The following is a 27,753-nucleotide window of genomic DNA, read 5'->3' on the forward strand; positions in this document are numbered from 1 at the left end:
CAACAAGCCTTGGTAGCTACAAGAGACATGGTGCACGGGGTACTGTCCTGGGTGGAGACCGAAGGACTTACCGTCTCCAAAGTTGGGCAGCTGGTAGAGAGGACCAAGTAGACCACTCCAGACCACCCCCCGTGATGCAGGATCCACGCAGCTCAGGAAGAAAGAAAATCCATGCAGCCGGTCATCGTTCCAGTTGGTGCCTGCAGATGTAGGGGAGTGACACCTTCACTCCAAGGGAGATTCCTTCTTGCTTCTCAGTGCAGACTGAAGACTTGCCACCCTCCGAGGATGCACTTCCGGGGAAATGTTGCAGTTGCTGGAACGAGCCGGAGAAACAATGTTGCAAAGCAGTCTCGTCACTGTAGCAGCAGATTGCAGGTTCCTGTGGAGTCCACTTTTTGTTCCAGTGGCCAGAAGTAAACATTGCAGAGGAGGCCTGCTGGAGTTTTGCACATCGAATCTGAGGACCCACCCAAGAGGGAGACCCTAAATAGTCCTGGAAGGGGGAATGGTCACCTAGCGAGATGACCGTCTATCAAGAGGGGCTGGGACATCACCTACCTGACCTGGCCACTCAGATGCTCCCAGAGGCCTCTGCTTACCTTGGATTTAAGATGGCCGAATCAAGTGGCCACCTGGAGGAGCTCTGGGCACCACCCCTGTGGTGGTGATGAACAGGGGAGTGGTTACTCCCCTTTCCATTGTCCAATTTGTGCATCAGAGCAGGGACTGGAGGCCCTAACCGGTGTAGACTGGTTTAAGCAAGGAGGGCACCAAATGTGCCTGTTAGAAATGGGGTCCCTAGTTGGCAGTCAGTTTGCACCCTTTCCAAGTAGGGATCCTCACTCTAGTCAGGATAAGGGTAAAACCCGCTCAGATAACCCCTGCTAACCCCCTTGGTAGCTTGGCACAAGCAGTCCGGCTCATCTCAGAAGCAATGTGTTAAGCATTTGCACATAACACACAGTAATAAGTGAAGACACTACAAACGGACACCACACCAGTTTTAGAAAAAAAAGCCAATATTTATCTATATAAAACAAGACCAAATACGTTAAAACCCCAACATACAGTAATAAAAATATGAATTCTGCAAGATTTACTCAAAAATACAGTTCCTTGAAGTCGATAGCTCCACCTGGGGCTATCACTGCATCGTGATCAACAAACCAACAATTCAGGCCGGCCGCGGCGCTGAGGGCCATCTACGGTGTCGGGAAGACCCACAAACAGTACCTTGGATTTGCAGGGCGTCGTGATCCACGTGGTGGGCTCCGGAGAGCGGCGTTGCGGTGTCGGTTACAGAGTCAGTGCAGGAGTCGTCGGGCCCTTGAGGTCACACTCGTTGCGGTTCAAACTCCAGGCTGATGAAGTCAGATGCGCCGGCTTGGATGGCATTGGGGCTGCAGTGCGAAGCAGAATGATGTGACGTGCGGTGCCCACAGGTCATGGTGCAGGCAGCGGCTCGGTGACTGCGTCCAGTGGCGTTGGTAAGACTAGGGCTGTGGTGTGAAGCGGGGTGGTGCGATGTGCGGTGTCCACAGGTCAAGGTGCAGGCAGCATCGTCATTGTTGCAGAAGCACTATTATCAGTAGGCCCAAGTCAGCAGTGCGGGATAGGACGGTGCTTTGTGACCCTCTCGAGCGGTGTCCACAGGCCACGGTGCAGGAAGGATGCTTGGTGACGACACAGGAGTCGATGGTGCTGGCGCCGGTGTCAGCAGGTGCGTCGTCGTTGGGGATACACCCAGGCTGCGGTGTGAGCAGGCAATGCCGGAGTGCAGGGCCCAGATGTCGCAGTGGCTCAGTGAAGTCGTCTGATGATGGCGTCGGGGAGGCCAGGGCCGTGGTGCGAAGCAGGGCAATGCAACTCCGAGTGGCGTCAGCAGGTGGCAGTGCCGGCCAGCTGTGTCGTGGTGGTTTCTCCTCTTGAACAGCACAAAACACACAGTTCCCAGTGCTGCAGGTCAAGGAAACTGAAGTCTTTGGTGTCCCTGAGACTTCCAACAGGAGGCAGGCTCTAGTCCAGGCCCTTGGAGAATTTTCTCAAGCAGGACTCACAGCAAAGTTCACCCTTTGCACTCTTTTCAAGCAGAAGCAGCAACTGCAGGCCACTCCAGCAAAGGGACAGTACTCCTCCTTCAGTTCTTCAGCTCTTCTCCCGGGCAGAGGTTCCTCTTTATCCCAGAAAGATCCTAAAAGTCTGGGCTTTTGGGTCTTCTTATATCCAGTTCTGCCTTTGAAGTTGGCAAACTTCAAGGCAAAGTCTCAAGTGTTTGCAAGATCCTTCCTTGTCCAGGCCAGGCCCCAGATGCACACCAGGGGGTCGGAGAGTGCATTGTGTGAGGGCAGGCACAGTCCTTACAGGTGTGAACGACCACTCCTCCCTCCTCTATAGCTCAGATGGCTCATCAGGATAAGCAGGCTACACCCGCCCCCTTTTGTGTCACTGTCTAGAGAGGTACAAAACAGCCCAACTGTCAAACTGACCCAGACAGACAATCCCCAAACAGGCAGAGTCACGGAATAGTATAAGCAAGAAAATGCCTATTTTCTAAAAGTGGCATTTTCAAACAGACGATTTAAAAACCAACGTCACTAAAAGATGTATTTTCAAATTGTGAGTTCAGAGTCCCTAAACTCCAAATGTGTATCTGCTATCAAAGGGAATCTGCGCTTTAAGGATATTTAAAGGCAGCCCCCATGTTAACCTATGAGAGGGATAGTCTAATTGACATTTAAAACTGCGCACACAGACACTACAGTGGCAGGTCTGAGCCATGTTTACAGTGCTACTAATGTGGGTGGCACAACGAGTGCTGCAGGCCCACTAGTAGCATTTGATTTACAGGCCCTGGGCACCTCTAGTGCACTTACCAGTAAATCAAATATGCCAATCATGGAACCACCAATCAACAATGCACTTCACACAGAGAGCATATGCACTTTAGCACTGGTTAGCAGTGGTAAAGTGCCCAGAGTCCTAAAGCCAACAAAAAAAGGGCAGAAAAATAGGAGGAAGGAGGCGAAAAGACTGGGGCTGACCCTGCAAAAAGGCTGTTTCCAACAGTGCCCTTCAAAGCATCCCAGTGGGTTGGGCAGGCTACCCCTCCAGAGCCATTTAACACCTATTCCCAAAGGGTTACCTCCCTCTACTAAAGGAAATCTTTTTTTTCTGGCTTCCTGGACTTGAGCTGGTCAAGCAGCAGGAGGGCAGAAACGTATCTGAGGGCTGGAAGCAGTGTGGGCTGCCTGGAAACCCCCAGAAAGCTGGTAGGAGCAATGCTGAGGGTTCTCTAAGGAGCTCCCAGAGAGCATGGAATCATACAACCAAACATGGCAACAGTATAGGGGTATCATTCTGACATTTTTGATAGCAAACATGCCCAGGTTCGGAGTTACCATTATGTAGCTGGACATAGGTGATCTATGCCTAGTATACTAAAATGGCGTCCCCGCACCAGTAAGTCCAGGAAAATGGAGCTGGAATTTATAGGAGCACCTCTCCTCCTTCAGGGGTGCCCTCATACACAGGTACCTGCACCCTGCCCTCTGGGGTAGGAAGGCCTACCACAGGAGTCACTTACCTGGGGGAGTGATCTGAAGTGAAAGGGTGCATGCATCTTTTCTAGCAAGCATCAATGGTAGGCCTGGAACATTTTACATGGGCTCCAATGGATGGCACAATACATGTTGCAGCCCATGGGGAACCCCTGGTGCACGAATGCCGTGGGTACATAAGTACTATATAGTAGGGACTTGTATGTGGGCACCAGTATGCCAAATGTGGGGTGTGTGAAGTCCCAACAACCAAATTTAGAGAGAGAGAGCAGAGTCACTGGGGTCCTGGTTAGCAGGATCCCAGTGAACAGAGTCAGAGTAGACTGACATCAGGCAAAAAGAGAGGGTAACCATGCTAAAAAGAGATTACTTTCCTACAGTGGGAATAAATAATTTAGAGCTGTAAGGGGAGCCTCTCCGGGGAGGAGGGTGGGTTGCATGTGGATCTATGAAAGATCCCAATAATGGAGAACTGCAGTTACAGGTAAGTATCTTATTTTCTTCTCCAGTATTGGATCTTTCATATATTCACATGCTTGAATCAGAATAGTATTAGCGCAAACAGTGTATGGTGGGTAGAAAATATATAAAAGATTCATATGCAATTTAATTAATATACAAACACACACACAGAAACAAAGGTTACAGGGACATTATAGTTAGAAAATAGAATTTAAAAAAAAACAAAAAAAGATAGAAATTCACTTTAAAAACCAAAGGTTACAGAGACGTTATAGTTAGGCTCACATTTTAAACATACGAAACCATAGAAATTCACCAGTTATACTTAGAGTTATCTTACGTAACTATAACTCATGCCTTAAGGTAACTAACCCGCACCTTCGCCATGCACAGTTTTTTCGTCACAAATTTTACTGCAGATATTACAGTGGTATCATCAATGATGTTTTCAAAGATGTCAAAAGCGCCGTAAATTGTGGGGTAATTAGCAGTGCGTGGCGCAAGTCTGTGAGTGGGTGCATAAGGCTGTGAGTGGGACTGAGTTTGAGTGGGTCTGTGAGTGGGTGCGTGAGGGTGTGAGTGGGTGCCTGAGGCTTTGAGAGGATGCGTGAGTGGGAGAAATATTGAAAGGGAGGGAGAGAGCAAGTTTTTTAGGCTTTGATGTATGCTATACTTAGATTGGGATATTTCTGCACAAATTGAAAAGAAAAATGTATTTATTAAAAAAAAACAAAAAAAAAAACAAAGAAGAGTACGATCACCTTTCAGTATGATCCTCAAACATTTTTACTTAAAAAGAAAACAAAAAATAAATAAAATTAGGGAAATAAGTCCAGCTAGACTTGAACCGTGGCTGTGACCTTTACACTGGGCTATTCACTTTTTTTTTAAAAGCCCTTTTTAGGCTATCTGAGACCACAGTGGAGCCTTCAAAGGTTCCCCCGTGGTCCCTGCATGTTTTTTAATTCATTTTAGAAGAGGCCCTTTTAGTTTTTTTGTTTATATTTAAATTTTACGGCAGATCTGTGGATCCACTGCGACTCCAGCCAATTGTGTTTTTTTTTTGTGCTTTTTCACCTGGGGGTGGGGGCTTATGAGACCACACCACCAGGGCACCAGGGGTGTCTGTACCCTGGCCCCTTTTCTTTCTTTTACACTATTTTTTTTTTTTTTTTTAAAGGACTCGGCTACAGAGTCGCAAGATGGCTACCAACACTTTCTGGCTGTAGGGTAGGGTAGATTATTCCACGAGTTCGGGAGGGGTAGCGAATCCTTCTCGTCCCTATATATACACAATTTTTTTCTCCTTAGTTTCTCAAAAACTACTGAATGGATTTACACCAAACCAACAAGATCGCTTTCTCAACTAGGACCTACTTTTCAGCCAAATCTAATGTAATTCCATCCAGTAGTTTCAGCACTATCGCTGTTCAAAACCACCAAGGAAAAATGAATGGGAAAATGTGTTTTGGGACCCCCCCTTTTTTTTTTGGGCTAACCACAACACCCCCCACCCCCACCCAGACTGATCACCCCGAAATTGTAGTAAGTGATGTAGTAAAACCTGCCCAACTGCTGCATCACTGCGCTGTGCTGATTCCAGGTCATTATGCTGCATGAATTATATGCACACTTTTCCAAGTCGCAGCACGACATATCTTCTCCAGAGGCACGTTCGCAAACAATGTAGTGGAGGTGGAAACTGCCCTAGTTGAGTGCACCCTGATTTTCTCTGTGAGGGGCTTGCTTGTCTGACTGGTAGAACTGGATTGCAGCTGAAATTCATTGAGTGATAGTTGTCATCGTGACTGGAGCACCCTTACGAGTGTGTCTATATGAGTCCTGCAGTTGGTCATTTCTCATGAGTTGTTTAGTGCTATGTAAGTAGAATTTTAGATAACATCTGAAACCTAGTTCATGAATAGACCTCTCAGGTGGTGGTATTGGATTTGGGAAGAAAGTCAGAAATATTATAGTATCATTGAGGCAAGATCCAAAGGAACCTTGGTAATAAATCTTTGAATTGGTTCTGAAATGTACTAAATTGCCTGTGAGGCGCAAGAAGGTTCTTGAGTTGAGAAAGCCTATATCTTCTCTACCTTCCTGGTCGGAGTGAGTGCTAGTAATAAGGCAACCTTCCACGTGAGCAATAGGAGGTGTGCTTTGTGAATGGGTTTGAATGAACTCTTCATGAGTTGAACTATCAATCAATCAATCAAGGGTTTGTAAAGCGTGGCTAATCACCCATAGGGTCTCAAGGCACTGAATGAAGGCGTGCTGCTGAGTCGAAGAGCCAGGTCTTGTGGTCCATCCTGAACTGCTTCAGTGATGCACTCTGCCTGAGCTTGAGAGGAAGTGTCTTCAATGTACAGGCTGTTAGGTAGGAGAAGGATCTTCTTCCTGCTGCACTTTTCTGGATCTTGGGGACGGCTGCAAGGGCGAGTTGAGAGGAACTGAGATGTCTGTTGGGTACGTAGAAGGTGAGGAGGTGGTTGAGGTATGCTGGTCTTATGTTGTGCAGTGCCTTGAAGGTGTGGATCAGGAGTTTGTATATGATGCGCCTGTTGAGTGTGAGCTAGTGCCGGTCTCTGAGGTGGGAGGAAATTCAACTGTGTCAGCGGATGTCCAGGGTGAGTCCTGCTACTGAATTTTGGACTCGTAGTCTTGACTGAATTTTCTTTGTAATGCCGGCATATAGTGCGTTGCCATAGTCCAGTTTGCTAGTGATGAGTGCGTGGGTGACTGTCTTCCTCATGTTGGGGGGGAGGGGAGGGGGCAACCCATTTGAAGATCTTCCGCAGGAAACTGAGGGTGTGGAAGCTTGAGGAGATAGTGTTAACTTGGCAGGTCATCGATAGAGTGGAGTCCAGGATGATGCCCAGGTTGCATGCATGGTCCGTGGGGGCGGGGAGGGCCTTACCCAGTGCGGTGGGCCACCAAGAGTAGTTCCAGGGAGAAGGGGTGGAGCCGATCACAAGGATCTCTGTCTTGTCTGAGTTGAGCTAGAGGCAGCAGCACTCCATCCAGGAGGAGACTGCTCTCAACCCGTTGTGGAAATTCCTCTTGGCTTGCATAGTGTCTTCGGACAGGGAGAAGATCAGTTGGCGTAGGAGGCTATGTTTAGCTCGTGTTGTCTGGTGATCTTGGTGAGTGTGGCCCATGCAGGCGTTGAAAAGCATCAGGCTAAGTGAGGATCCTTGGGGCACTCCACAGCAACAGTTTTAGGTTCTGATATGAACGGTGGTAGTCTGACCTTCTGTGTTCTTCCGGTGATGAAGCACCTGATCGAGTTCAGAGCTTTGTCTCGGATGCCGACATCATGCAGTCTGTTGCATATGGTGGCGTGGGAGACTGTGTCAAATGTACAGGAGAGGTCAAGGAGGATCAGTGTGGCAAGTGCCTCCGTGGTCCAGTATGATGCATATGCCATTGGTGGCTGCTAAGAGTGCATTTTTGGTGCTGTGGTTGCTTCTAAAACCGGACTGGGAAGGGGTCCAGGATACAGTGTGTCGCGAGGAACACTGAGCGAGTTGCTGGTTGATGGCCTTCTCCGTTACTTTGGCTGAGAAAGGGAACAAAGAAATGGATCTGTAGTTCTTCAGCTCCCTAGGGTCGGCTGTTGGTTTCTTGACTAGCAGGCTGATTTCAGCGTGTTTCCAGTCTGAGGGGAATGTGGCGGTCTTCAAGAATAGATCAATAGTTCGGCAGAGCTCCAGTGCTATGGAGGAAATGGCCAGGTTGAGGATAAGATGAGTGCATGGGTCCGAGGGTGCTCCCGAGTGGATGGAGTTCATCAGTCTTTGCGTGTCCTCTATGGGGATGGGGGTCCAAGAGTTCAGTATCTGGTGGGGTGCAAGGTCTGTGGTGGTGAGCGGTGCTGGCGGGCTTTGGTTCCTGAGGCCTTCATAGTTATCCTGGATCTTACGGTGAAAGAAGATGGCGATAGAACCATGTTAAGGTATTAGGCCAGGAAAGGAGACCGTTCTGGCAGAAAACTGTGACTAATTCTTTTATGAACTTTTTGATGATTCTGCAGGAGCAGAATGAGAGAAAATGTGAGGAGCATCTATATCTTGATATTGTTGCATGCCATACCTTGATGGACACATGTACCCACCGTGACTGAGCAAGCTAGAGGAGATAGGGTACTTATTTGCCAGATTATGCTAGTGGAGGATGTAAGTTTGATTTCTGGCACCATAGGCAAAAAGGTTTCCATTACCGTTTACATATCTTTATCGCGGCTTTCGCCTTGACTTGGAGAGAATACACCAGCAGTTCTGAAGAATACTGAGATCTTTGAATTCATGGAATTTAGAAGCTGTGTGCATAAGAGGAGAGAGAGGTCGGGTCAGGAAGAAGAACCTGGCCTTAGTACATCGCCAAAGTTTACAGGATGTTGGTAGTGAATGTGGTTGTATTCAGATAACTGGAGAAGCTCCATGAACCGAAGCAGCTTGGGCTACCTGGGGGCTACCAGGATGAGACGACACTGCTCAGCTCTCCTCTTGCTGAGAACCTTTGGTATTAAAGGTATCAGGGGAAAAAGGTAAGCATAGATGCCAGACCATCTGTCAAAAGGCATTCCCCCACAATCCTGGATATGGATGCTAACTGTCTCAGAACTGGCATTTCCAGTTTTTGCAATGAAATCTAGAACTGGTTTGCCCCAGAACAAGATCATCATATTTAGCGCAGACTGATCAAACTCCCTTTCATGGAGGCGGTTTCTAGGTCTGCTTAGCATGTCTGCTAAGAAATGTCTAGTCCGGGGAACATGTTTGGCCAAAGGAGTTATTCTGTGTGTTGGTAGCTGGCTCCAGATTTCCTGATCTTCCTTGGACAGCACCAGTAATCTTGTGCTGCTTTGTTTATTCAGGTATTGTTTGCTGGTGGTACTGTCCGTGCGAACTTACACCAAGACTGCTATCACTGTCAGGAGACTGAATAGATGGTTTTGAGTGCCTGACGATTGATATGTATGCTCTTCTGAAGTGGAGACCACTTTCCTTGAATTTTCAGGTTCTGTTGATGACCGCCCCAGCTCTTCAGGGAGGCCTCCATCGTCCTTACAAAGTGAGGTATTTGAGGTAAGAATGTGAGGGGTCCTCTGACAGCTGGGAGGTCTGGGGCCACCTGGCTACAGCTTCCATCATACCCGTGTGAAATTCACCAGGCCCTAGAACAATTCTTTTATTTGAAACTATTGTTTTTGTAGCTGTTCTTGTAATGCTCTCATTTTCAGGAGTGCAAGAGGGATTATATTGATAGCTGAGAACATGATGCCCAAAAGCTAACTGAAAAGACACACTGAATGTTTTTTTTTTTTCTTTCTCGTTCCTTAGCCAGGTCCTAGAGCCTTCATTCCTCGTCTTGGGACAGAAAGTCTTTATTTTGGGCAGTATCTAGTGTTGCGGCAAAGGAACCGTAGCTTCTAGGATGGAGGAGTTGAGGATCTTTGATAATTCACAAAAAGACTTCGTTTGTAAACCAACTTTGGGCAAGCCTCTGTGTCCTTGGATGTTTGATCCATGTTATCCATTAGGTGCCTAAGTAGGGGAATACCTGATGACTGTCTTTCTTGAAAAAGCTAACCTGAAGCCAAATGGGAGAACTTTGATGCATGTGTGGTAATGCAGAAGTATGAATCCTGTAAAATCAGAGCTGTCATGTGGTGTTGGACAGGGTGACCATGTAAAAGGATTGTTTCCTGAAATACTAGTTCAATTTCCATAGGTCTATGATGGAGCGCCACTCCTCTGTTATTGTGTCTATGCGGAAAAAATTTGAATAGTAGCCCGTTCCTTGATGAGAATGTGGGTTTTTCTCTATGGAACCTTTGGTTAGCGTAGTTAGCACTCCCTTCTGAAGCAGACGGAGATGAGTTGAACACCCTCATTTTGGTGCAGTAGTGGGAGGAATCTGGGTGAACTCCAACATCTGTCTATATGTGATGAGATCCAGGACTTATTTGTCTGATACTATTTTACACCATAGATGACAAAAGTTTGAAATTGTTTCTCCCACAAGGTGACATAAATAGCACCAGAACGTTTTCACTGTAGGTAGGGGCTACTGAGAAGGTTGATAAGTGATACCTCTGGTATCCTCCTTGATATGAATAAGTGTCTCTTTCGTGGGTCCCTTGAAAGGGTGTTTCTTTCAAAATTGTATTGTGCCAAAAGATCTTGCACTGTCAGAGTCTGCCTTGACTGATTGTAAGGCGTCGTCGACGTGCTTGAAAACAGAGCGTTGGCATGATAAGGTAAAAATATTAGAAACATTTGCACCTCAGATTGTAAATGTTGTGGCGTTGAACTAACCTTGGTGTCTAAGGACCACTGACCCTGCCAGTCGTGGGAATCCTATTGAAGCTATACAGGGAGTGCAGAATTATTAGGCAAATTAGTATTTTGACCACATCATCCTCTTTATGCATGTTGTCTTACTCCAAGCTGTATAGGCTCGAAAGCCTACTACCAATTAAGCATATTAGGTGATGTGCATCTCTGTAATGAGAAGGGGTGTGGTCTAATGACATCAACACCCTATATCAGGTGTGCATAATTATTAGGCAACTTCCTTTCCTTTGGCAAAATGGGTCAAAAGAAGGACTTGACAGGCTCAGAAAAGTCAAAAATAGTGAGATATCTTGCAGAGGGATGCAGCACTCTTAAAATTGCAAAGCTTCTGAAGCGTGATCATCGAACAATCAAGCGTTTCATTCAAAATAGTCAACAGGGTTGCAAGAAGCGTGTGGAAAAACCAAGGCGCAAAATAACTGCCCATGAACTGAGAAAAGTCAAGCGTGCAGCTGCCACGATGCCACTTGCCACCAGTTTGGCCATATTTCAGAGCTGCAACATCACTGGAGTGCCCAAAAGCACAAGGTGTGCAATACTCAGAGACATGGCCAAGGTAAGAAAGGCTGAAAGACGACCACCACTGAACAAGACACACAAGCTGAAACGTCAAGACTGGGCCAAGAAATATCTCAAGACTGATTTTTCTAAGGTTTTATGGACTGATGAAATGAGAGTGAGTCTTGATGGGCCAGATGGATGGGCCCGTGGCTGGATTGGTAAAGGGCAGAGAGCTCCAGTCCGACTCAGACGCCAGCAAGGTGGAGGTGGAGTACTGGTTTGGGCTGGTATCATCAAAGATGAGCTTGTGGGGCCTTTTCGGGTTGAGGATGGAGTCAAGCTCAACTCCCAGTCCTACTGCCAGTTCCTGGAAGACACCTTCTTCAAGCAGTGGTACAGGAAGAAGTCTGCATCCTTCAAGAAAAACATGGTTTTCATGCAGGACAATGCTCCATCACACGCGTCCAAGTACTCCACAGCGTGGCTGGCAAGAAAGGGTATAAAAGAAGGAAATCTAATGACATGGCCTCCTTGTTCACCTGATCTGAACCCCATTGAGAACCTGTGGTCCATCATCAAATGTGAGATTTACAAGGAGGGAAAACAGTACACCTCTCTGAACAGTGTCTGGGAGGCTGTGGTTGCTGCTGCACGCAATGTTGATGGTGAACAGATCAAAACACTGACAGAATCCATTGATGGCAGGCTTTTGAGTGTCCTTGCAAAGAAAAGTGGCTATATTGGTCACTGATTTGTTTTTGTTTTGTTTTTGAATGTCAAAAATGTATATTTGTGAATGTTGAGATGTTATATTGGTTTCACTGGTAATAATAAATAATTGAAATGGGTATATATTTTTTTTTGTTAAGTTGCCTAATAATTATGCACAGTAATAGTCACCTGCACACACAGATATCCCCCTAACATAGCTAAAACTAAAAACAAACTAAAAACTACTTCCAAAAATATTCAGCTTTGATATTAATGAGTTTTTTGGGTTCATTGAGAACATGGTTGTTGTTCAATAATAAAATTAATCCTCAAAAATACAACTTGCCTAATAATTCTGCACTCCCTGTATCTACAGCACAATCTATGCTGTCTGATGAAGACATTTCACCCATGCAGAATCTTTTTTTTTTGGTCCATTCTGTCTTTCGGCAAAAAATGTATGTATGTGACAATGTATGACCACATCTGGTGGCTAGTCGTGCCTCGTATTGCCAGCCCATACATAGTTGAGAACCTTCCCTTGCTGGTTAGGCGGGGTTATGAGTGATAGAGTTTTCCATGATTGTAATTACGCCTGGATTTATCAACAACTGGAACAGCTTTTCTATTTAAAATCATAAAGGGAAACTAACTGATTACTTGTTTGCTTTTGGAAGTGTTTGGCTGCTTGTTCCCAAAGGAAATGAAAACCACCAAAATTCATCTGGGTGGGGATCCACCAGTTGTGGGTTTAAAATGTCCTGTAGGTTTAGTACTAGCGGTACATGGACTGGACCCATGCTTTGAAGTTGGAGGCGGCGCGAAGGGGTGCTATTGCTCAACATATTGCCTCTCCATAGATTGCTGACAGTTGTAGACATGCTCGTATTAGTCCCCTTAATTCTTGTCATTACATTTTGCTGGATTCTGTGTGTTTTGTTCTTGTTGACAATTACATGCTTTCAAAGTCGTTTGTATTGTCATTGAGGTCATCGTCGACGAGGCGACCATCATAGACAAGGCTGTCGTAGACGACCGTCACAGATGAGGCTATCAGAGGCGACTGTCACAATTGAGGCTGTCGCAGGTGGTCATCGTAGGCGATGATCGTAGATGAGGCTGTTGTAGACGACCGTCGTAGATGACCATTGTAGATGAGGCCGTCTTAAATGACCATTGTAGATGAGGCTGTCTTAAATGACCATCAAAGATTGCGGCTGTCTTAAATGACCATCAAAGATTGCGGCTGTCTTAAATGACCATCAAAGATTGCGGCTGTCTTAAATGACCATCAAAGATTGCGGCTTTCTTAAATGAGCATCAAAGATGAGGCTGTCGTAGATGACCGTCGTAAACAAGGTAATCGTAAATGAGGCCATTAACAACGAGGCCTTCGTTGACTACTGTCATCAACGACCGCCGTATATGACAGTCATAGGCAAGGCTATCGTGGACAAGGCCATCCGTGGACAAGGCCATTAGTAAATGAGGCCCTTCATAGATGAGGCTATAATAGTAAAAATGGTTATCAACGCAGTCATCGCAATTGTTGTTAACGAAGATTGTGACAGCGGTTTTGCCGTAGACGCCTCATTATCAGGTTATTAGGATCTCCCTGATGTAGTATCAGGTCTGAAAAGGGAGTTAAAGGTCTGCCTCTGAGGAAGTTTTTTCCCTTGTCTCCCTGTGAAAATTGTTTATGAAGAGTCCGGGAGGGGGAATGGGGAGGGGGAGAGGTGTCTTTTTCTATGGCTTTTCTGGCAAATCTTCTGGGGAGCTTTGGCACGACCACTTCCTTTGGCCTCTCCTGTGAGGTGAATGAACCCTCACTTTCCTCCTCATAAGTGATTGATTTAAGTTTCTGTAATCCCAATAATAGCCTCATCTCTCAGAATGTGAGAATTTTTGTGGAAAAGGTTTGACATATTTTGTAGTCCTTTACCTTGTTTCCTGCTACTCTGACCCATTAGTGCCAGGATCAAAGAAATGAAACATGAAATATAATCTTAGATAATCCAAAAACAACTAATAGCTGAAGAAACGGAGCAGAGCTCAGGGAGACTCCCTTCACACGACATGAAATAGAAAATATGTGGGACTTAGCTTCTTTGGGAGTGTTTTTAAAAGGGCATAGATAATCTATTAAAAATACTTTCTCATTGCCATTATAGCCTATGTTAGTGATGTATATTGCTTTATTATGGTACAGTGGGACTCACACTCCGACGATGGGGAATGATTCAAGCATGTGAATCAATGAAAGCTTCAATACTGGAAAATTAATGTACATCTCTGCCACTCTTGGAAGGAATGTTGAGTAAACGTGCTTTATTTATAGTTTGTCGGATGAGATACTCCTTCCCATAGGTGGTGGATAGCCCATCCGCCAGATTACAATCTCATTGCAGCCTATGGCACTTGCAAAACAGTGAACAGGATATCAATCACGTTGTAACCCACCCAGAAAACTATAAATAAAGCCATGAGTCTCCTATTTGTTATCTTTGGATGCAGAGCTACATCTGCAACCCTCAGAAAATCATGGTCCACCTCCAAGAGAGAAACAAAACTGAGAGCAAATGAATGTGTTTCTAATTAGCAGTCTAGTACCAAACGGGATGTTTGGCTAAAACAAGCCAGGAGTTAGTTATATCTAATAAAGTTTTTATTGTTTCTATTGCCAACGGTTTAAAGAAGTAAAGAACAAGAAAAAAAACGCTTAATGAGGGCAGGTCTATAGTTCACACCGTGGGCAGTGATAGTTCTCCCCTTGGTACCAATCTGGATTTAATAGTGGCACCAAAGTTCACATGCACCTGTGTTTATGAGGTATTTTCATCTAGTAAGTTTTGGCAGTTTGGGCATGACGAAATTCACCTCAGTAAAATTGTGGGGATTTTAATTACCAGGAAATTCATGATTCATGTGTTTGTGCAGGGACTGCAATAACAGGCCCACTTGTAAGGAGAGTCAAAGTATTTATTTCATTAATAAATAGCTCTTCAAGAAATACAGATGTGGACACAATCAATTAAGAATTATCTTGATAGTACAAGTCTCCTTGACTCCAACAACTCATCTACCCTTTTGTTTATAATACAGCTATTAGAAACAAAAAGCCAAACTGGAACAGAATAAACAACATTGATTTGACAACCTAGCCTAGAACAGCAGCACATGACATACGAAGTATGGCTACTCTACAAGTAATGTGGTATTCAACCATTTTAAACAAACAACTGAATCAGCTTCCCGTTCACAGAAACAGATAACTAAGTGTATAAAAAAAACCAATAATCGATATTTGCTCCTCGATAAGCACTAAGGTGAAGCATCTCATGCTTAGGGAGAACTCTGACTCTCACTGATGGTCTACAATTTTTTTACAGTTATCAAAACAAACTTTTCTGCGATTCTGGGTTTCTGTTGCTAGTCTCAGGAACAACAGCTGTTAGGAATTCAGTACCCATAAGGAGTCTGTTTCGGTTGATTATTTCATCTATCTGTGACAGGTATGATTGTAATGTTGATTCACATGTGAATCTATTATTTTGTTCCTCTGACAACAGTGACAGAAGAAAAGATAGAGAATCTACTACAACATTCTAAATCCTTCAATGCCTAGTGCCCAGATAGCATCCACGTTAGCATTAACATTATTTGCCAATATTAAGGGCTAATATCTTTTGTGTAATTTTTAACTTTTGTTTAAGAACCAAAAGCATTCCCACTCCTGACATGTATGTTTACTTGGCCGATCTATAAGAATTTATCAAACTACAAGTCAGCTAATTATCGGCTAACAGTGCTTTTAAATGCTTTAGGTAAGCTATTCACCAAGTCTGTTTTAAAAAGTCACAAGGGTGGATAAAACAACGTAATCCCTCAGCAACAGGGAGGCTTTTGAACAGACTGTGGAACAGGTAGTTTAGTAATTCTCAAACCGTTATTTAAGAAAAATGTGAAGCACAGAAATCAAAAACTGTATGTTTCTAATACTGGCAGCTCTAATGCCAACATTCGCTTAACCTTACTGCAAAAGATGAGGGCATGGGTGACATCTGTTTGTTAAAGAAAATAGGAAACTATAATCTGACAACTGGGTGAACTTTCTGAAAGGAGTTGAAAATGAATAAAACCAAACCCTGCCCTGGTTGATAAAAGCTTAAAGTACTTAAAGCAAGGACGAGTTCTCCCCCCCCGCCCTTTCCTTTTTTTAGCTGTACACATACACAGATGATTTGCCAGTCTACTTGGAGGAAAGTAGTCATCTGCTCGTATCCACGAGAGGTAGGTGTCCGGATGCACTGAATGTATGTAGATGATCTAATATGGTTTGATTTAACACCAACTGTCTTCAGAGTCAACTCGATGCACTGTCAAAATATGCTACTAATTATTACACTTAAGACACAAATAATGATTTCTGTAGTGAGATGTATATCTACCATTATCTGCAGTGACTACACAAAGGTGTTAAACCTGAATTACTTGCCAAGTAACATTACCTCTGATTAACGTTTACCAGCAACATTGAATGCTGTGTGCAATTTACAACAGCCTGCTCTCATGCAAATCCAATTGGACTTGCTTTAACACAGTTTTTTAAGTCATTTGGCAAGCATAATGTTACAGTCTGGAAGCATGTGCATACAGTTAAATCCCTCCAGTATTACTCTGTGGCCTCAAATTGCTGAATCTCAAAACCCCTATTAGTCCTGGCCCCTTGATACCTGTTAAAAAAAAAAAAAAATTGTTGCTCAGAGATTTTGATTTTTGATTTTTGTTTTTGTATCATTAGAAAGGTAATTTAGCTTGGGTAGACATTGCTGATCTGGGCCGATTTTCTGGACAGCATTTATAAAAATGGCAGATGTGTTGCAGTGATGATGCAATATTTCAGGAACCTTGAGACCAATTTACTTAATTTTGGTGCCAAACCTTAGGTTGGTTTGGGAGTCCTGTAGTCTTATTGAAACATAAAATAACTGCACAGAGCAACCCTTCCGCCATTTTCCAAAATGGCGGCTCTATAATAATGTGTTTTAGCCATCACTTTGGTAATTTTTTTAAATATTGTTTTTGTTTCAGGTTTTCCACTGATTCAAATTCATGAACATGAGCGAAGTAAGTGGTAGTAGAGGATCTTTATCTCCTGACAGTGTTGCTAACTACAAAATCTGAGGAGTCCTTCAACAATGAAAAATGTGTCATATGCCAAAGTAATCCAAATGGAAAGCGAACATCAATTGTGACTAGACAGAAGTGTGTTTGAGATGCTGCAGAAATACGGCAAGACGAAGTTCACAAAAGACCGAAACTGATGGGATAAAATATTTTATCATTGTAACAACAAGTGCTGCAAGTCATTTACAAGAGAAAAAAGCCTGGAAAAATGTATCAAAAATAAGCAGAAACCAGTGATTCACAACAAGAATCTGAGTCTTCTGAGAAAGCGATGACAAACAAACCCAGTGCCCATCCACGTACAAGATCGATGGCTACCCCTAATCACCCACCAACAACTGATCGGAAAGAAGAGGATCTTTAATGTGTTATCTGTAGTTTAGCCAGAACAAGGGCAAAAGGGTCTGATGAAAGAACAAAGAAGAGAGAGTATGCGAATCTCAAAGGGCAAACATGTTTTTATCTGCAGCTAGTATCTTCCAAGATGAAGTTTTCAGCCGGGTAGCTGTATCTTTGGTTCTCCAGTATTGGAACCTTCCCGCCCGCCTCCCCAGAGAAGCTCACCTTCACCTTTCTTGTCTCTAATATATCCTCTATGCACTTGTGCTTAGAAAATCTGAGGAACTGGAGCGTCTCAGGAAGGTTCTAGAGGGTGGTGTTGCCTGATTGGTGGGTTCTTAAGTGTGGTCCTTTTTTCTTAAAATGTCTCTGATAGAGTGCTAAACTGAAAGGCCTAAGGGCCTTTAGGTTTAACCTATGTTCATTCTACTTAATTAAAAGGTGCCGGGGACTCCCATCTTGACGACAGGGAGCCATTCGAGCATGTGAATCTATAAAAGTTCCAAAGCTGGAGTAAGATTTAGATTTTGGACTTAATGATAAATTTTGTGATGCCCCAGAACTCTGCAAATCATGGGGGTAAACAAGAATGCCTGATGCTTTCTTAACATTTTTTTACATCATTGTTTAATATCAGCAAGGGAAAACCGTTACAAACTAAAGTTCCTGAGTTTGTAACAGAAGCCGACAACTCTGATGATGCCTTTGAAGATATAAGTAAAGAAACAGAAGACAATCCTGTGAACCAACAGGCTTATGCTGTGCAAATGTATTGTCTCTTCCAAGCCATGTTTTATGAATTACATCACGGAAAAAAGAAAACTCTGCTACACATAATGACTGCCCATGCAATCTATGACAGGTGCAAAAGAAGAGAGACAATCACTTCAATGAATAGGATTAGTGTATCAACAAGTTATGATGACATAGTACGGAGCAGGAATTTGTTAGCAGTTCCTGCTGTAAAATCTTTTGAATCCGACAGCACACCACCTCCAAGTCACTTTACCAGGAAAGGGTTTATAATTGCTGCTCTCGATAATTTTGATGACAGCTCTTCTTTTTCTGGAACAGCCAGCACACATGAATGAAGTAGCTACTGGAAAACAAGCAGTGTCAACTGTAGGCATAAACAAACAAAGCTGCAAACCTATAACCTAACTGCCTTGCCAATGTGGGCAAAATCACTACAAGCCATCAACACGTTGCAGTCTACCAGAAAGTTTCAAAGTGGCTGAGGACATAGATCTTTTTAACTGATGCGGAGATCCACAAAGCTGGCATTAGCTGAAACTGGAATCATTATATTGCTTATTTGGTGCAGACTGAAGGACGGAAAAAAGCCGGTTTCTCCGGGGGCTAGCATTCATGCTCTGACATCCCAGAATACTATCCCACTGAAGAACGAAACCTATGTTTTGACACCAAAATGAAGTATATGGTTTTCATGGTTCCTGAATACATCATCATCACTGCAACTCATCCGCCATTTTTAAAAAATGTGTTCCATAAAACTTCAGCCCGGATAAGCAATGTCTACCCAATGTAAATTACTTCTCTAATGTTCCAAAAACACTAATCAAAAATGAAAATCTCTGAGCAACAATTTTTTAAATTTTTGTTTTACAGAGGTGTATCATGGGGCCGGGATTATATGGAAGCAAGCTATGCTGAACTTTCTTGTTATTGAAGGTCTAGGGTTGGATGCGGTATACATTATAAGGGTTTGCCCAAATAGTGTTACTGGCATTGAGTACAGCATGCCCCAAATATCAACATACAATAACAAGAGGCAGGACAGAAAGCTTTTGATTTGACCTCTGCGTGAAACTTATCTCAAATGGTGACTGCCCTATTTATTGAATTGGGGATTACAAGACAAATTATTATTTCAAGATTCCACCGCAGGGCCTAAAACTATGCCTGAGGGGTTATATTATATAACGTCTCATAAGCTAAGCAACTGCAGTGCTCAAAGCTGTAAAGTATGAATTCTAGAACATGGCACGTAAAGTCCGGCAGAATGCAATTTTCTATGTACTAACCTTTTATATCACTTTCAAAATTAATTGTCTTTGCTGAAGGACAAAATGTGGGTTAGTAAGGTTAAGGTTATGATGCTAAGAAATGTTGTGTGTTAGCAACTGTTCGACTTTCAATATTAATCACTACATTTTTGTGTGTCCAGCTTTGATAAATCAAAAGAAGACTACCTCAAGACCAAGTTAATTTCTTGTGGAAATACTAAAACAGATGCGAGTAAACTGTTATATCCTGATACAATTAATATGCCCTAGTTTTTTTTTTTTTTTTAATCTTTCATAAATTTGTAATGCTTATTACAAACTGTTAATTTACTTTATTATATGTATGTGCTATTGTTCTATGGCACTCTACAGAAAGGTAATAAATAAAAGAGGGGTTACAAAATTAGAAGACGATCCAGCTGTGTGTTGGGCCAGCGACGCCTATTTAGTTAAGAGACTTCTCTTCATAAACAGATTTCTATTATAACCTGTTTTGAAGCCAAGAACAAAATACTTTAAAAAATACATATCCATCAGGATTTTATTTTAGTCCTAAATTAGCGTACCAGTAATATGCCATGAGTAATCCAAGTGGTAAAAACGTACCTTTAAAAACACAGCAATGACTGCTAAACCATTATCCTCCATTATCGCTTCCTCAAAACTTGCATATTTGCAACAGTTCCAATGTACCAAATGAAGCTGAAATTGAAATAAAGTAAAAGTAATGAACCAAAACAAAGCTGCATATTAATTAGAAGACATAGATTTACGATAATGTGCAATGATGCATGGTTAGAATTAATACTGTACATTACGTATCTTCATAAATTATTTTCTCCAGTTAATCGAAGTTATAACTATTTGTGAATTACACACTACCCAAAGAGCAATGATGTTCTCCATCTCAATGCCATAATTTTAACTGTGTTAATAGACCATACAAACTAGGGAAAAGAACTCTACATTACAGACTATTTACTGGGATGGGAAGACTTGCAGACACAGGCAACGCAGACCAGAACGGCAAAGGTTACAACATTTCTTCCTAATTATCTACAGAATGAAAATACCCCAAGTAAGGCATGTATAATGGAACTTCATAATCATGCCTACCTTTTTATACTCTCATGAATCAAAATTTTCACTAACTCAAACACCAAACAACACCCAGCAAATAAAAAAACGGACTACAACAGTTGCTCAAAGCCACACTTCAACCAAAATGAAGTGGAGAGGGAACACTGTTTTAACCTGGAGAGAGAGAATATTGGCAGTGGGTCTAGGACATGGTCCACTGTTAGTTAGATCATGCAGTACAGTAGCAGCTGGGGAGACTTTCTAATCTCTTTTTTTGTCCAAGTTGTCACAGAGTTCTCTCTTACATCAAGTACATGAAAGGACCTTTCTGCTAGGGAAGAACTGATCAAAAAGTAGGAAGGGACACACCGACTGCATACCCTAAAGAAAACTGGTGCAAGTTCTTAAAATAAGCTTGCTGCCATGGATGTATTGTAAAAGGCTCATTGGAGCAAATAATTAGGACCTCAATGACATTTCATTTTTCCACAACAAACTAACTCATAGGGGATATCTACTTTTTCAAGCCATGGGTGTAAATCCACACCATATACAATGACCTTATAGAAAAGTTGAACGAGACAATCAGGGATTATCAAATTCCTACGTTTCAGTGCCCATACAGTGGGAAATGGACAGCAGTGTCACAGTGTGCAGAGTTTAACAACCAGCAATGAAATTCAGACAAAAAATAGACGGCTACACAACAAGGGCCATCTTTTCACAAGAGCCAAGATCAAGTTTGTAAACATTTGTTACTACTAGCTAACAAGAGAATTTGGTCTTCACCAGGGTTAGAAAAGAAAGATACTGAGTTCTCAAAGCTAGACTGAGTCAATGGTGTCATGAACGGCGGAGAATTTGAGATAGAGTTGATAATTGTTAGCATATTGATGGATCTTGCTGAGTTTGTCACAAAACATGATTCTAAGATATTCCATGTAGAGGAGATGGACAAGATGAAGCATTGGGGTAGTCTGCAGGAAGTTGAATGTTTTTGGGACCCTGAAGTTTCCATTTGGGCGAAATGATAGGGATTAGAGAGAAAAGTCTGTTTGCATACAAATAAGAATTATCAATGTTAAATATGGAATTGGCATGCTTCTGCAGTACTATAACTGTAATGCATGATTGACTGCATGGTGATAAAGCGGTCTTCACTTTTTGCCAAGGCCTACTCTAAGATGAAGTCACTTTTTACAAACTGACTCAGAGAAAAGCTAAATAGATTAGTTTTGGTGCATTGTATCAGGGTTGTGGAATTTCATAAAGTATCTACTTGTCCAAGAGACGGACTGCTTCATAAATATCATTGCCATGTATAATAAGCATTTGCAATGCAATAGGTCTCACATTTGTGAAAGTTAGAGCTATTGCCATTGTAAATAATAATGTTTTTAGCAATCTGTTTTGTTGTGTAGTGGATGTATGTGGCGTGTAGTGGAATTGTGTGCAGTATTGGAATTGTTAGTTGTTTATTAGTGTGGTGTAGAATTGTGCGCTTTGTAGTGAATTTGTGTAGTAAAATTATGTGGCATTGTGACTAGATAGTGATGAGAGCTGCAGAGAATAGGCAGAAAGGAAGAATGAGAGGGAGAGGTAGTTTGGGAAGGTAGATTTTATTGACATTGAGACAGAGGAGCAGAAGTAGTGAAGAGGAGGAGAACTTGTGTTTGAGGAATGATAAAGTTGAAAAGGCACTTGAAAGAAACTGTGCATGAAGATCTGAAGTTAAATATATTAGTGAGGAGGGGATAGTGCGTTAAGAGAGGGAGATAGATAGGGATGGCATTGGTAAATGCAATAGGTTTTGCCTATGTGATTATTAATAAGTTATTTTTTCTTTAAGTTGTAGCTTAGTGAGCAGCTGTGCAATTTAAGCAAATGGCTTGCAAAAAGCATTGGCAAAGCCAATAGGTCTTGCCTATGTGAGATTTATTGGTTTTGCTAATGTTTTTTACCTATGTTGCAAATGGCTGAAAGTAATGTAAAAAGACTGTATGACACAGCAAGCATTGTCCATGTTATAGCTCTTTGAATTTATTTTCAGTTATGCTGCACTGAAGCTAGTGCTGCTGTATTAAATGGCTTACAAACCATTGAAAATGCCGACAGATCTTGCATAGGCAAGAACTACTGGCTCTGCCAGTGCTTGGTATGGAATGCAATACGGTGAGTTATAAGTATTTACATAGTGTTTACAACGGCTGAAATGCTTATGTTATAGAATGGAGAATGCTTTTGCCAAGGTGTTAGTTTCTCCATACAAAACTATGAAAATGTGCCATATAAATGCGCTGAATTTAACTTCAGACATAGGTAGACAGAAAAGTCCAATAGGTTACAGCTTTTATTACAGTGATACTTTAGGCTATGTGTTAAGTAGGGTGCAATAGTTACAAAAGAACCAAAACAGCATTCCTGACTGTCTGTGAATAGGTAAATATCGGTGTTCAGTTGGTTTCCTAGAGCAGTTGGCCCCTGTGCCACTGACCTGCTGCACCATTCAAATCATGGCCCTGGTGCCTGCAAGGTAACCGCGCTTGTGACTGCTTGTTTAGAAGTAATATATAGCAATAATCATGTTCAGTGGCTTTCGTGTAACTTTTGGCCCCTGTGCCACTGCACCTGCTGCACATTCAAATCATGGCCCTGGTGCCTGCAAGGTAACTACGCTTGTGACTGCTTGTTTAGTATCAACATATAGCCATAATAGGTATTCAGTGGGTTTCCGGAGCTTTTGGCCCCTGTGCCACTGCATCTGCTGCACCATGCAACAGGGTCATCCAGCGGGCTGCCTCGGCGACTGTTCCTGGAGATAAAACCTAAGTTGAACCACTTGCAATGACTGGTGCCCCGCAGCATGGCTGCTGGATCGTGCTCCTCTGGCTGGCTGTTCTTCAGACAAGAAGAACAAGGGCACCTCAAGCAGTCATAAACTGAGAGGGGGCCACTATGAGGGGGGGTTTTGAGGAGCTGCAGGGAAGTGACCAAGCCCTGATTGTTGAAGGTAGGGGTGGGAGCGCACATAGGGAAGTTTCTGCAGTGCGGCTGGCTGTGCCTCCTCTGAGGAGAGCGAGACATGATGAGCTTTAATATGTATTTATGTATATATTTATTTAACACTTTTCTGTGGCACTCAAACAAAAAATGAGGTATAAGAGAGCGTTAGACTGCAACAAAAGATATGATAGGGTTTATCTGTAACAACAGTAGCGGAGGCGAGGGGGCAGTCAGAACATAAGCCATATACTGAGAGGAGGGCTGCGTTGAGGTGGGTTTGTGAGGAGCAGTCACAAAGTGACCCAGCAGCGATTGCTAAACAAGAGTACCGAAAATAGAAGAGAAGGTGCAGGACAGAGGATGTAGCGTAACTGCCAGAAGTGCAGTTCCTGGAGCTGGGGAGTCTGGTTCATGTCTCAATATGATAAAGGTATGGCCTTTTGGAACAAAATGCAGTACAAGGCGGTTTGTTAAATAAAGTTCACAGCACTACCATTAAACAATAAACAGCACAAAAAACATTTTGGGATGCCAAATAGAACAACAAGTAAAAGCAGTGCAGTGCTGTTTGTCTAACGGAGTTCCAAAGACAACTAGTACAGAAGCAGACAAGTAACGAATGAAAAAAATAGTGCACGAAAACAACAGATAAGAACGACTGTGGAACAATACAAGTAGTTAGTCACTGCTCCTGGGGAGGCAACAAATAAGAAGAAGGCAGGACTAAAAAGATAAATGACCTAATAATAAAGAAGACTTTTTCAAGGACACTCCAAATACCACGAAAAAAGCTACTGGGCTGGGTGAAAGAACATGAACTATTTACAGCAGGTCTCAGAGACCGCACATGCACTGCCTAGGCTCGATCTAAAAATCAACTTGTCCTGTTAAATGCGATGAGGTGTGGCAAGAAATACCACAGGGCTCTCATCACAGTTCTGTTAATATCTTCTTTTACTATGCCATGTTATTTCAGTGTTTGGATTCTAGCAAACCTCAGCTTATGCCACATTTCTGATTATATTGATCTCAACATACCAGTGTTCTATTTCTGTTGAATATTTGACTTTTCACAGGCTTTCCACGGACGCCCTCGATTAAGGCAAGTTTTCTGATCACAATAGGCCTCTGGATCGGACTTGTTTTTTGTTATGCCAGAGTTCAGGCTATAGCCTTGTTCTAAATACACTACTGCTCTAAATCTTAATTTAGTGTTTAAGGAAGCATCTTGGCAAATCGGCTTTAAAGTTTGCCAATTTTGCAAACTGTTAGTAGAAATAAATGCAGATTACATTTACGGTCCAGTGCCCAGGTCGCAATCAGAGGACCAACAACACCACTCACAGTCTGGCCTTCTCTACTTGAGAACACTATTCTTGGGCAAACCATTTCACCTCACTGAACTTCAGCTGACCGGTTTTCCTTTAGTTTGAGAATATATATCAAGCATTACATTAACACCTGGTTTACATTTTACAACTAAATGAACTCTACAAGGTCTTGTTAGAGTGAAAATATTATGGGCTGATGGACAAGTTACTTACCTTCGGTAACGCCTTATCTGGTAGAGACAATATCTAGTTGCAGATTCCTTACCTCAGAATTCCCCAGGCATCAGTCGGGCCCAGAGATTTCTCAAGCAGGACTCCTGCGTGCCATTAGGTGGCACCAATCGGCTTCTCATCTGTCACTGGTGCATGATATGATGTTGCGGGTTCTATATAGGGCCAACCCTGGCGCGAAGATGTCAGTTTCTTTTCATGACTTTCCACGCTAGAAGCACATAGCCATGAAGAACACTGACCACTGGTGAATCGAAACTGCCCCTAGAAGTTAGTTTGCAGAGCGGGGAGGATAAGTAGGTTGGTAAGGAATATGTAACTAGATACTGTTTCTACCAGATAACGTTTTACTGACTTAAGTAACTTGTCCATCTGATAGAGACATCTACTTGCAGGATCCTTAACTTAGAATAGATACTCAAGCAATACCATCCAGGAGGTAGGTTTGCAAACTAAGATTACATTAGAAAGTCCTGCAGGACTGAACGGGCAAAGTGACTGTCCCTATGGACCTGACTGTCCAGGTAGTAGTGTTTGGTAAACGTGTGCAGAGATGTCCATGTTGCCGCCTGACAGATATCAAGGACTGGAACTCAGTGAGCTAGCGCAGTGGTCGCAGCTATAACTCTGGTACAATGAGTATGGAAATCTTCAGGGGGTTGCTTCTTAGACAGTTCGTAGCACATTTTAATGCAGAGAACAACCTATCTAGAGATGGTTCTCTTCTGCACTGCTGACCTTTCTTCACACCTACATACCCAACAAAAAGTTGATCATCCACCTGGAACTCTTTGGCACGATCAAGGTACAATGCCAACTCTCTTTTGGTTCCAGGCATTGGAGTCTCTCCTATTCCTTAAAAGGATGTGGAGGTGCAAACAAGTAGGCAAAGTGATGGAATGATACATGAAAGAGCGTAACAACTTTGGGCAAAAAGCAGGCCCTAGTACAAAGCACCACTTTGTCAGGATAGATGGAATGATAGGACAGCTTAGATGACAATGTCTGCAGCTCCCTCACCCTGTGGGCATATGTAATGGCCACGGGGAAGGCTGTTTTCAAAGTGAGAAGCATGCAAGGACAATTGTGGAGGGGTTCAAAAGGAGCACACATCAAAAATGTCAAAACTAAATTCAAACCTTATTGGGGCATAATGAATGGATATGGAGGAAACACATGAGTAAGGCCTTTAAAGAACCTATTTACAATAGGAGACAAACAAGAAAGATGGATCAGGCAACAGCAAAAAAAAAAAAAAAAAAAAAAAACAGAAATGACAGACAGATAACCTTTGAGAGTGTCCAAAGCAGAGCCCCGCTGGGCCAAAGAAGGAATAAACAATAGGACCTCCGAGAGAAGGGCAGAATGGGGGGGCAACAGACTTGTGCAATATGCCACAAATTTCTTCCAATGACAGGCTTATACAGTTTTAGTTGAGTGACACCTAGTTGCCAAGATTACGTTACAGATTTTGGGTGGGAGGTCAAAAGCTGTCAACTGCCGCCGCTCAATCTCCCTCCAGGAAAGCGGGGACTGGACAAGTTAGGGTGGAGAACCCTCAGCTGCTGCAAAAGAAGATTCTCCCGAAGAGGTAGTCAGATCGGTGGATCGATTGTCATGCTCCCGATATCAGATTCTTTGTGCCCAGCTGGTAGCCACAAAGAATACTTGGGCCTGGTTTTTCTTCATTATCGAGAACTCTGGGCTGAAATGTTATGGGCTGAAAGGCGTACAGGAGGCCTGACTTCAATTCAAGATGAAAAGTGCTGCTGAGCGATTGCCGCCTTGGAAACTCCAATGTACAATACTGCTGACATAGCTCGTTCTCTGTGGAGGTGAACAGATCTAGCAAAGGCTCTACCCACTGCTGAAAGAGACCTTGCGCCACCTCCGGATGGAGACGCCATTTGCAATTGACTAAGCATTGTCGGCTGAGCATGTACACTCTAGCGTTTAGAGGGCCCACCAGATTTTGAACCACCAGGGAAATTCCCAGTTGTTTCAGCCACGTCCAGAGGCGCAGAGCCTCCTGAAAAAGGGTCCACAACCCCATCCCACCCGGCTTGTTGTAGTACCACATGGTGGAGGTGCTGTCTGTGAACACCTGCGCTACCTTTCCCTTGAGAGAGGAAAGAAATGCTTTCAATGCTAGGGAGTTCTAACAGGTTGATGTGGAGTCCGGACTATGCCGGAGACCAGATGCTTCCGATCTCAGCCTCTCCTAGATGGCCGCCCCATCTCAGGACTAATGCGTCTGTCACTACTGTCCGATCTGGTTGGGGAAGGGAGAGGTATCTGCCTCTGACCCAATCATGGTTCGTTAGCCACCACTGCAGATCTCCCTCAGTTCCCTCCTAAATCTGGACCACGTCGGAGAGTTTCCCCTGATGATGCACCCACTGGAACTTCAGGTCCCACTGCATAGCCCGCAAATGCCATTGGGCATGTGTCACTAGCAGGATGCAGGAGGTCATGAGGCCCAGCAGTCTCAAAGTCATTGTTACCAAAATCCGGGATAGAGGCTGACACATCAGTATCATACCCTGAATATCCTGGACTCGCAGCTCAGGAGAATAAGCCCGAAACTTCACTGTGTCCAGAACAGCTCCAATAAATGGAAGCGTCAGAGGAATTCAGGTGTGACTTTGGTACACTTGTAATGAACCCCAGTAAGTGCAGGAAGTACGCCATAGTCTGGAGGAGGGAGACAACAGCCTGGGACGAACCAGTCTTCAACAGCAAGTTGTCGAGGTAGGGGAAGACTAAAACCCATGACATGCACAGATGAATGGGACGACAGCCGTCACCTTGGTGAACACTCGAGGGGTGCAGATAAGGCCAAAGGGGAGCTCGCTGAACTGAGAAGTGCTTGTGGCCTACCATGAACCGCAAATAACATCTGTGGGTAGGCAAAACAGGAATATGGGAATAAGCGTCCTGCAGGTCCAATGCTACCATT

At 43.4% G+C, this 27,753-nt stretch overlaps 1 protein-coding gene across 2 annotated transcripts in view; it reads right to left on the bottom strand.

The window, feature by feature from the left end:
• The window catches only part of CA5A (carbonic anhydrase 5A), a 312,741-nt gene that overhangs the window by 100,250 nt on the left and 184,738 nt on the right, over positions 1-27,753 (bottom strand). For both annotated transcript variants that reach the window (XM_069216726.1, XM_069216725.1), the window contains exon 4: positions 19,756-19,851. In XM_069216726.1, the coding sequence (XP_069072827.1) occupies positions 19,756-19,851 (96 nt within the window). The remainder of the gene's footprint in view (positions 1-19,755; positions 19,852-27,753) is intronic.

This window comes from Pleurodeles waltl, chromosome 12 (genome assembly GCF_031143425.1).
Source record: "Pleurodeles waltl isolate 20211129_DDA chromosome 12, aPleWal1.hap1.20221129, whole genome shotgun sequence".
NCBI classification, from domain to species: domain Eukaryota; kingdom Metazoa; phylum Chordata; class Amphibia; order Caudata; family Salamandridae; genus Pleurodeles; species Pleurodeles waltl.